Source organism: Micropterus dolomieu, linkage group LG12 (genome assembly GCF_021292245.1).
Source record: "Micropterus dolomieu isolate WLL.071019.BEF.003 ecotype Adirondacks linkage group LG12, ASM2129224v1, whole genome shotgun sequence".
NCBI lineage: Eukaryota > Metazoa > Chordata > Actinopteri > Centrarchiformes > Centrarchidae > Micropterus > Micropterus dolomieu.
In genome coordinates this window covers 21961042-21972437 of record NC_060161.1, presented here as the reverse complement: position 1 = coordinate 21972437, position 11396 = coordinate 21961042, and the positions used below count along the sequence as shown (strand labels likewise).

At 40.0% G+C, this 11396-nt stretch overlaps 1 protein-coding gene across 6 annotated transcripts in view; it reads right to left on the bottom strand.

The window, feature by feature from the left end:
* Positions 1 to 3542: 3542 nt before the first annotated feature.
* Positions 3543 to 11396, bottom strand: part of pcolceb (procollagen C-endopeptidase enhancer b) — a 9500-nt gene continuing 1646 nt past the window's right edge. The window contains exons 1-10 of one of the 6 annotated variants that reach the window (XM_046064890.1): positions 10342 to 10454; positions 10002 to 10110; positions 7742 to 8000; positions 7372 to 7496; positions 6061 to 6197; positions 5598 to 5896; positions 5202 to 5567; positions 4966 to 5046; positions 4459 to 4629; positions 3543 to 3923 (exon numbers count right to left, since the gene is read on the bottom strand). In XM_046064890.1, the coding sequence (XP_045920846.1) occupies positions 3793 to 3923; positions 4459 to 4629; positions 4966 to 5046; positions 5202 to 5567; positions 5598 to 5896; positions 6061 to 6197; positions 7372 to 7496; positions 7742 to 8000; positions 10002 to 10110; positions 10342 to 10439 (1776 nt within the window). In that variant the 5' untranslated portion in view covers positions 10440 to 10454 and the 3' untranslated portion in view covers positions 3543 to 3792. Of the gene's footprint in view, positions 3924 to 4458; positions 4630 to 4965; positions 5047 to 5201; positions 5897 to 6060; positions 6198 to 7371; positions 7497 to 7741; positions 8001 to 8274; positions 8442 to 8836; positions 8973 to 10001; positions 10111 to 10206; positions 10242 to 10341; positions 10455 to 11396 lie in introns of those variants that run through there. The other 5 variants (XM_046064888.1, XM_046064891.1, XM_046064889.1 and 2 more) reach the window with 5 other exon arrangements.

Below are 11396 nucleotides of genomic sequence, written 5' to 3'. Positions count from 1 at the left end.
CATGGGCAAAGCCTGCCAGAAAGCACTGTAAACCAGACAGATACACAAGATACTGGTAAACAAACCACATGCTGTTTCTTTTTTACAATGTCGAAATACAATTAAATTCTTCTGATTTCATCCAGACCTTAAATGTTTGACATTTCAGGAAATTACATATTTGCCATTTAGCCAGGAGAAGAATAATGTCATTCTCATGTTTGTCTAATATGAAGCTGTAGCTAGCTGAACTTAGCACAAATACTGGAAACAGGGGGAAATAGCTAGCCGTACTGTAATAGAAAGGGAACTAAAATGAAGCATCAAGATGCAGCACATTGAAAGAGGAAGTCGAGACATACACAGACAGGCACAATATATATTCCCAAGTTCTTTTGCAAAAGCTCTTTTCTTTCCTTTAGCAGGAGACACACAAACAGGTAAGACATGACATATCTGATACTGAGCTATAGCCTGTATTGTTTACTGTATTTTAGTTTGTTTAAGTATGTATGTTTAAATGACCTGCAAAAAGATTTTGTAAACACCTTATTTCTTGTAGAACCTTATTATTATATTACTCTTTTTGGTAGTTATTTGTTAGTCAATAGTGACTAATAGTGTTCATTCATGTATGTGAATGCACATGGGTGTTGTTTCTTGGTGTTTAGTAATAGAAGTTTTGAAAAAGTTTCATCAAATTGTTAAGATTGTATTTTTTTGTTTTTGTTTTTTTGTAGGGCTGAATTATACTGTGTCCAGTGTTACTTGCTGTTAAAAGATTTAACCACTGTGGGATATTGAGTTGTTTGCTATTATACATAACAACAACAAAACCAATCAGAGAGGTTTACTGCAGTATATTTGGGTTTAGTGTTTCTATTTGTACAGTAGCTTTTTGTCTAATGAAGAGCAACTTCCAGACTCAGCTCTTGTTTAATGTACCTGGCAAACAGTGTTGACAGCTGCTGTACACTATCTATTCTCTTTGTATCGGTGTAGGTTACATATATCATCAGCAACGATGCCAGAAAGTGACAGACCTCAACACACCAATGGACTTCTAGCATTAACAGTAGGTGAGAGATAGTGATGTGCAAATTTCTTGCAAACTTGTGCTCAGTGTTAAATTAAACATCTACTGTACAGTACATCTGGCATGTAGTGTTATTAGGTGATTGTAAAAAAAAAAAAATTGTAAAATATTTTATGTCTGTCTTCACTCAGTATGTGCTGTGGGGATTTTCACCATCATGCCCTTTGCTCAGGGGGTAGTTGGTAAGTAACATTATGAAGATGTATTGTACCAGCAAAGCATCTTTTTGAATGTCAAACAGCCAGAATTGTTTATTCACCAACAATAAAATGTAATAATCATTAATGGAGGAGGCAGGTGAAGTAATACTGACCTTTGTCTTTGTGCTTGTGTCCATCAGGAATATTATACATGAATGACTGTCCGAGGCAGCCATTCATCCCCATCTATCTCTTGCTAATAGGAGTGTGCAGCATCATAGAGCGCTGGTGCCTTAACAAGTGCAATACGCTCCTTTATAGAGTGTTCTCTTTCTTCGTTTTCATCTGGTTCATCGCTGGTGAGGAACTGTACACAGACATTATTTGTCATATAAAGTTGGCCTACATTATAAGTTCAAATTTTTCTTCACTTCCTCTTCTAATTTGGTTGTGAAAACGATTATTGTATGAACATAGAGGTTTAAATGAGAGACACCATCTTAACCACATCTTAAACCATTAAAGCTTTGCCTTCTTTAGTTGTTAATGGTGGACTTGTAGTTGGAGATGTACTCAGTTCTGTTTTTTAAGATACTGGGGAGAGGATGCTGCAGTTTTTTGCAGTCAAGGGGCTAATAAAGATGGATAGGGTCTCGCCCCCCCTTTTCCTGGCCCAAGTCATCCCATACAGTCCTTAATTAAAAGTCATAGATTAATAACTGTACTTACACAAGCAGGCATAGCTTTCCAAATCAATGTTGTCAATTAACACATCAAGTGAGTGAGTAAAATGAAAGGGATGGCTCACAGTGATAAAATTAGCTCACTTACCCATCTTTGAAGTAGTGTAGAAGAAGTGTATGTTGTATTATATTTGTTTTGGGCTCATTTGTCTGGAGGTAATGTGTTGACCTACTCTTATTAATGAACCCAACTACAATTAACATGGTTGTGATTTTCCTTCAGACAAAAACATCATTCTTTTCTTGGGACTTTTTTTCTCCAGGTAATGTGGGTATCTACTCTATTTATGAGCCCAACTACAACAAGAACACAACACAAGTCAGTCCCTACTGCAACAAGACACTCTACTTGTTTGCCTTTTGGACCAACAACTTAACCTACATCCTGCTCGGTGTGCTTTTTCTCTCTTGGTGCTGTTGTACACAAGAAGAACCTGATGATGAGGCACAAAGACCCTTGCAGAGATATGTAGTGATACATACCAGAACCTCTGTTCCAAATCCAAATTAGTAAGTGAGTTTCAATCCCAAAAGACAGAAACCAAAAGAGACGTGCAGAGCCCTTGTTCCTTCATGAATTACAAAGGTTTCCTGAACACTTTGAGATGCGTTCCCAAAACACACACTGACAGAAAAACTTTGGAACCATATTTGTCAACTTGTTGTAATCTAAAAAAAACACTTGTAGAATCAATTGCGAAATGTAATCTTGATGCTGAAATTCAGTTTTGTACTGTCTAACATGAATAAGTTGCAATTCTATTAAAACTAAACCATATGAACTGAAATGATCCCCTAGTATAATACATATGCTGTATTTGTTTAGTTAGCCCCTCTCTAGTATTGTGTTCAGTTACTTCTCTTGTCTAGGTTAGAGAAGCTATAAGATGTCAAAACATCCCAGTAAAATAATATTGCAATGACATAATGTGATCATATTTGCTTCCAACTTCGAAATGCTTAATTTTGGTTATTATATGTCTGTTTTGCTTGTTTAATTAGTTTGTCATATTATCTTGTCTGATCAGTAGAAACTATGTTTGAAACATTAATTGCAGGTAGGAGTTGTTTTGTAACTTTATCGTATCTTATTTTGTATCTTTTTTATTTAACATCCCTTAAGAGTAATAATGTGATTCTTTTAAGTTTATTAATTACTGTTATGAACTGTCTATGACTTTGTTTGATTCACATCCATTAAACCTGTTGAGATCATAAGAAATGATGTTACACAAACATAATGATGTTTGTGTAACATGAAAATATCTGTCTGTAAGAAAATGTAAATGAGAGATCCTTCCTTTTTCTCCTGTTATTAATCTTTTGAAATCATATGATTGTGTAACATCTATGTCATTGTAAGTGTGTTTTGACCATTCGTATATTCCAAACTAAGATATATATATAGTGCGACGCATGAGCGCCTGATGCGTTTACTTCTCCTCTTACGATTCAGCGGTACCCTGGACCAAAAGGTCCAATAATTCCACTACTGCCGCGAGAAAAGTGATGTTCCCTGATGTTCATGAGCTCTTCTCTGGTGAGAGAGCCCTGGGTATCATGGTAAATAACAGAAAGTAGATATTAAAATCACCCCAAGCACCAGAGTCACGTTTATTGATGTGCGTCTTTTATCACAGAAATATTATAATTTACATACAAAAAACAAATAATAATGTATGTTTACTCTTTCACAACTGTTTTCACAACTGTATTACATCATGTAAAAAATTATGTTTGGATACTAATAATATTTTCACTCTTTATGCAAAGTTACATGTTTTCAGAGAGATAGTCACGGCTGTCAATCTGATTGGAGGGCTGGGCTGTGATGTCAGCACGGTTTGCGAGCGAGGTTGGCCAGTGCTTTGGTATGGATGGGCTTGTAGAGGAGAGTGAAGCTGGAGGGGCTGAGTAGGCCATTGCCCTGTGCATCGACTTTTCCCATCAGCACGTAGTTCTGGCCTGGACAAGAGACAGAGCGTGAAAAGAAGGTGTCATAATATATCAAACACCAGGTTCATTTGTGGTCAACATTTAGTAGTAGCACTGGATGAAGCGCAGTCTTTACTTTTGTTACCTTCTTTATCTAAGATCCTCTAAGACTAAGAAACTGACCAAGCACTTGATGGTCTCTTTCAGTACTTGACAGATGATGCTATGCAGTTGATGATATGTTAGTGTGTAAGATCCAGAGACAGACAAAGGCTGTAAAAAGTAGGGATGGGCGAGTACACCATTATCTGTATCTATATAATATTTATTCGTACCTGTACTTGGAATGGGGCTTAACCCGGAAGTTGTTCATTTAAAATGTATAGCCTATGGTTAATTAGAAGTTGCAATCTTTTGTAGAAAACTATTTACAGAACAGCCTCATAATTGTGCACATTTCTCTCTGATGATACTCTGACTCGTTAAAAGTCTATTATCTGTACCGGATGCTTGTTTCAGCCAAGTTCTGGCTCAAGCCTAGTAAATACAAATAGATGTCCTGTACCTTTGATTAGCCCGGGGCATCTCTTGCAGGTTGAGGTCAGTGTGACAGACAGGACGGGTCCTGATTTGGTGATATTCAGGCGTCCTGCCTTATAGGTCTTGATTAGGAACACTTCAACTGTCACTGTGCCCCTCAGACCAGGGGTCAAAGCTGTAACCTTACCCGTAATCACTGAAAGAGAGAGAAATATAAAAATAAGAATGCAAAGAAAGAGAAAGAGGTTGCATGGTCAATGATGGGGAAAAAAATGTTTGGAAATGGTGAAATGTCACTGATCTTTGGCTTTTTCTAAATAATTATGCTTGTTGTCGGAACAAAGAGATTCTGGAAGTCCATTTCTTCAACTAGCCGCTTGCTAAAACAATCAAGATCACATCACAAAACAAGTTTCACAGAGAGGGACAAAATGAGTAAAGTGGTGAAATAAGTGACATTTTAATAAGTGAAAGAGATGTGAAAATAGAGGGGAGATTTTTTTAAGACTAAAGGGCAGCTGATGTGGCTCACCGAAGTCATGAGGGCAAAAGTTGGATTGGAGAGTTCCTGTCCTGTTACAGGCTCGTGTGCACAGTGGGTTCAGAGGTAAAGCTGAAGAAAACATACAAACAAACACCTGATAAGTGTGGACATATACAATATATATATATATATATATATATATATATATATACACATACACACACACACACACACATGAAAGAACAGAACAGATTCTTAGTTTCGCAATCAAGTAATTCACTCACGTTTCTTGCTCACAACAGGCTTCTTCGTCACTGTCTTGCTTACTCCAGGTTTGGTTGTCACTGTAGGCTTAAACTTCGGTTTGGCTGTTGGTTTAACTCCGCTCTTAGAGGTTGGCCTTACTGGTTTGACAATAGGTTTTAAGGTGGGCTTGGTCTTCGGTGCAGGTTTCCGTGTGGGTTTAGCCTTGATGCTTGGTTTGAGCGTTGGCTTAATAATCTTAGGTTTGGGTGTAGATTTAGCTCCAGGTTTAAATCCAGGTTTAGGTGCAGGCTTTTTCACAGGTGCTTTAGGTGTGGGTTTAGCTGGTGCGGGTTTAGCTGGTGCAGGTTTAGCTGGTGCGGGTTTAGCTGGTGCGGGTTTAGCTGGTGCGGGTTTAGCTGGTGCGGGTTTAGCTGTTTTGGATTTAGTTGGCTTGAGTGGAAGCGTGCTCAGAGATATCTTCACCAGTGGTTTCTTGGCTGGTTTGGGGGTGGGTTTAGGCAGTTTCAGGGTTGGTTTGGTGGGTTTGCTTGGCTTCACGGCTATTTGTTGTGGCGTTGAGGTGGTCTGAGGCCCATAGATGAAGTCTCCCCCAGCGGTGGGCGTCCGAGACCCTCGAGGCACACTAGAGTAGTAGGCCATGAAGCCATCTGAGGTCACGCTGAGGTCTGAGACAAACTGGACAAGGAGCTCGTTCCCATTTGTCACTATAATTCTATGTAAAGGATAAGGGAAACAGAGAGATCAGGAGGAGTGAATTGCAATCGGGAAAGTGCAAAAGAAACACTGGCAGAGTTTAGCTGCAAGCCATGTCTTTGAAAAGCAACTTTAGCAAGTGTTTTGCCTCTTTTAATATCTAGCCTATTTCAGTAATCTCACCCTGGTGGCCTGTCTCCGCAGAATCTTCCAATCCTCCGCGAGTTATCCCTCTCTCCTCCATTAAACAATGCCACATAATCGTAGCGACAGTATGTGTCAGGCTCCAAGTCCAGCTTCTCAAACTTCACCTCAATCACCTGGGGAAGAGGTGGCGATCACACAAACATGCCAACACAAACAATAAAATTTATGACGGGGAATTATTTGAGCTGGTTTTCTCCTTATGAATCAAGTGCAGTGCAGACATTGGTAGTGGTGTTGGTGGAGGAGAAGGGCCAGACTTCTGAAATACAGAAGGGCATTTACTCTCTCCCTCGCTTTAGCTTCCTTAGCTCTTTCCCTACGTCCAATCTCTTGGCACACATGAACACAGCTTCAGACACTCAATGAAGTCTTTCATTTGAACTTCGTCATAAGGCCGATGTCACACACACTACATAAGGGACCTGAGGTAGAAGATTTCCTTGTGATGGGCCCCTTCACTACTATTTTCATTCCTCCTTCTCCTGAACCAACCAGCCTTATACAACACACCTTGCTGCATTATAGCTCAAACTGAAATTAGAATACTCCTCACTTTCTGTGAAAGGAAACATAACATAATGATATATTGTGGCTATTTTTCCACTTGTCCTATGAGGATAAAACCATGTAGCCGCGTCTGTGCTTCAAGCCTCCAAGGGGGCATTTCCCATTTCAGCAGATGACTGACATCTGAGAGCTGGCATTGCTAGCAGACACACTGTCAACTTTGGTAGCGCGCTACTGACTGGAGAACAACATGACTCTAAATTGTTGAATGTTGACACAATACATTTTTAATCCTTTTTCCAACAAGCCCACATAGCGTTTGCTATCAGCCAGATTTAAGCCTTCTGTCTCTTTACAACAGTCAGCAGTCACTTTGGGGGTAACTCGTCGTGCTGTTGAGTTTGTATTCCACTCAAAAAGTAAAAGCTAGCATGCTAGGATAACCAGCTAGCTAGCAAGACTTTAGTAATTTAAGAGGTCTGCTCCTTTACATTATTCAACATTTGTGAGGACCTGTCGAAAACCAGGCTAGCTATTTAGATTAGCTTGCTAACATTACTAAAGACATTAATTTGTTTTGCTCTCACGCCACCTGGAGAACACTACTGATTATAATTTTTTTTTTTTTAACTAAGTACACAAGTCAAAACACACACCAAGGATTTATAGACTGCAAAAATGTATTAAAAATTAAGTTCGACAAAAGTCTGTTGATGATAAAAAGAAAATGTTTTAGGGACACAACAAGTATGCAAGACAAAATACATATAATTGGCTTACATTGCTCGGTTCTACAGATATGTGCCAGGAGCAGCTGATGCCTGCTGGGTAATTAGAGTTGGGCCAGTTGGGCGTCTTGACAGAGCCCTGCGATTTGGTCAGGCGTCCTCCACAGAACTGGTTCTCTGTGGGCATTAAAAAGAGTACAGAGTCAAAAGGAAATGAAATACCCCACACTTAAATCTTTTTCAAATGTCCCATGAAGCAAAAAAAACTGACAGATTAATTTGTTTATTCCAGATTGTGCCAGTGCAAGCCAAGATAACAATAGTGCTACCATTCATCACTAGAAAATCACAAGACAAAACTGTGTAGCAGCAAATTCAGTAGTTCATCCTGGTCTATGTGTTTCTGTGCTTGTTGTCCACACCTTCCATATGTGGCTTCCCTGCGCTGAAGGAAGCCAGAAAGCCTCTCCCTCCAGTGCCGTCATCTGACACCATCTCTAACATCATGGTGTTGGAGGTGGAGATGAGGGCGCCGGGCCGAAACGTCCCACAAAAACGACCCAGCTTCTGTACCAAGCGGGAGTGACCATTGTAGACGTCCAGGTAGTCGTACCGACAGGTGGGGTCAGCCTCCATGTCGAAGAGGCGGAAAGACAGCATGACCACGTGGCCCTCTGGGACCTGGAGGGGAGTGACAGGTGATGTTTGAGGAAAGACTACTACAAAAAGTAGTTACAGGAGTCGCACCTTAATAAAGGTGGGGTGCTTGAATAGAAATCAGGAGGAATTTCCTTTTTGGAGCACTTTTAGCCTAGCATGTGTAAAGGTTTATGATTACATTTAATTTCACACATTTCCATGAAAAATAAACCTTGTTGTACCATCCTACATTGCATATAAAGTGTTGAATTGTTATAAATATGGTCTTTAGGGGTTACAGACTTATTAAGCTTACAAAGCAGCAGAGCTTAAATTCTAGTGAATATCTCCAAATTTCCATATATCAGATATAAAAAAATACAAGATAGAAAAAATGCTCCCATCCTTTTTCACCAGATCCTTTATTCCAGCACTAACAGTTTTTTTGTGTGTTACATAATCAATTTGAACCCAATGTTAATAAATTGTATTAATCTGTTCATTTATCAGCTGGGTTATATAAGTAGCTAAATACAAGCTTGTTCGAGTTATTTTCTGATAACAAGGTTAAAAGTGGATAGTTTAAGACATCGTCATGCTTGTGATGTTAGTGCAGATCATCAGCTTAATTAGTCAAAGTGAAAACAGGTGTGCGTCATTAGGTGCTCTAAGCAGTAAGTGACTGGGCACTGCCAAGTTGTGGGAGGAGGAACGGTAAAACTGCAGCAAATAACTTTCTGTTAAAGTTGATGCATGCATCAGTTTGTTTGTGCCCACAGATAAATTGTGATTATCAGCAGTTACAAAAGCCATTTTAAATGAATGCTTGATTTGTTCTGTACTGTTTGAGAGCTTTGCATCAGTCCAACTATGTTTACCTGAGCAGATGGTAGGTCCCAGTTCAGGCCAGTCACTGATCTGTAGTAAGAGTGTTAGCAGTGGCAGCTTGCTGTGAGGCTGCAGGTTGTACTCTTTTTTTTTTTTCTTTGTTGAACTTCCCAGGGGCAGCTTTGCCTCTGGTTTAATTATATATGTTAAGAAATACCTCCTGTTTCAGTGCCACACAAAAACAATTGCCCCTTGGCACTACAGTCTCAACAAGATTATGTATATGTGATTCTTCTAACCTTTAAAGCTACTTAAGAGGGACAATGAGTGGGGAGGTGTATGTGAGAAGGGTTTAAGTAAAAGAGAACTGAACACCAATTAACATTTTAGTTACTGTACACATTTCTGGATCTTCAACACAATAAATGGAAGATAAAACAGGAACTGAATACAACCCACAAAAGTCTCACAAGCCATTTATCGCTGTATGCATGAATGGGGGGGAAAAGGGACTTCTGTAAGACAAAATCAGACATTCCTTATTTTACTAATGAAAAGTTGAACTTGTTAGCAATAAAATGCAACCTTGCTCAATTCAACACACTGAGGATTTTTTTTTTGCTCCAGCCTTACTTGGTCTGGTATGACCAGTAGCTAATGGTGGCTAAACATTTGATTATAGTTGCTGTGTAACAAGGTTTCAGCTTGTGTAACTAACATTATTGAGTTAGTCCTAGTTCAATCACTCACTACTCTCCAAACTGACACTGAGTAGTTCTCCCCTACAGTGAGCAGTAAATTGAGACTTCGGACACTAATAAATCATCATTTTGCGGCATCACTGACAGCAGTTTCTGCAAAATCCATATACTAATGATGATATAGGTGTAATTTGTTTGCCCTGACCGGCGCAACAAAGGAAAGGTAACAGGGGAAAGGTAAATCAAGCACTGTCCGTACACCCCCACAAAGTCCCAAGAGGAGGTGAAGAGGTCGCTACCATCATCGTGCAGGGCATTACTGCCTTTTCACTCACATTGCAAAGAACTGAATTTTGTTTTTTTATCCATAATCTACCAGAAAAGACAAATTTGTTTGATAATCGCATTATTCACACACTCCAAGAAAGTCTGGAGACATTTGATGGTAGTAGCCACTTTGGGACACACTGTGTTTGGATTCAATGTTATGGTGTAGTGACTTTAAAGGACTCACAGTGATGTACCAGATGCATTTACTGTTGGGTTTGTAGTGGCTGGGGAATCCTTCACTGGCCACGATGCCCGAGTCTGTGACCAGGTGGCCTCCACAGTGGAAGATGGGCCTGAAAGAGTATCACACAACCACCATCAAATGTAGTTCAACATTTAAAGGGAGAGTATGTGATTCTGCAGAAGGATTGTTGATATTTGAACTCAACTGCCAAACAAATACACCCATCCCTTCAATGTTGCCTCAGAAGCTCCGCCCCCCACATTTAAAATCTTTTCAGTGTTGAAACTCCTTCACACTTGTCTGGTCATATAACTTTCTTCCCTGTTCATACTCTTCAGACCTTTTCCTATTTGGCTGCTTCTCGGCCAGCTCTCCTTCTTCACAGCGTCTGGAGTCCAGCACGTTCGAATGTGCTGATGTATAGAACTCTCCCCCCATCACTCCTGAGCACTAACACCACCTGTTGGTGATTGGTTGGATAAACGTTGTGTGGCAAGGTCCACACCACTTTCTTTGTTTTCCGTTTACAGAGCCAGAGCTGTGTAGGAAAACCAGATTTTTAGAAAACTGTGAGGAAATATTTGCTGAATTTAACAAAAACTTTATTTAATTTACTATCCCCTTAACTTGACGCGCGGCACTGGAAGAAAACGCTGCTATACCGAGAATATTGAGGCAGAGCCCCTGCACACAAACACACACTTTACATACACGCTGAAAACCACGCTGGCACAGTCTGTCTCTGTTCTCTGAGTCCAGGGAGGTTCCCAACTCTCCGGGTTTGTGTTTTTTTTCATGAAGCTTGGTCAAACATACAGTATATATGCTGTGAGCTTTCTCCACGATCTGACTGTGCTACAAGAAAGTTGTCAGTAGACTTAACACACACTTTGACTTTGCAGACAGGCACTTTTAAATGCTGTACAACAACCCAGCTCACACATGGAGTTTAGTGACACACCCACTCTTTCACACACAGATAAACACAGATCAAAGACGGCCCAGCCTTGACTTTTAATTTGGCAGCACTCGCACTCGTTAATTTTAGATGTTGGCTACTTTGGACAGTTTGTTTCCTCTTTCAGACTTGACTTGGTTCAGTTTTTGTTGTTTTTGTGCTAATCTCTTTTAGGGGAAAATGCCAAAATGAATCAACTTTTACATTGTGAGCACTCTGTCTGTGATCATCATCCCATTATAGTCCCTTTTCTTTGCTCTTGTGCTCTTCAGGCATGCATTGTGTGTCTTTCGCGGTACTATAAGGCCACATTTGGCCAAAAAATCCCAGTGGTGTCCCTCCCTTCTGACCCTCTGGAGCTGAACAGCCCACAGGCATTTGTTTGTCTCTCATGTTCAATTTACATCCTGTGTGTGTGTGTGTGTGTGTGTGTGTTT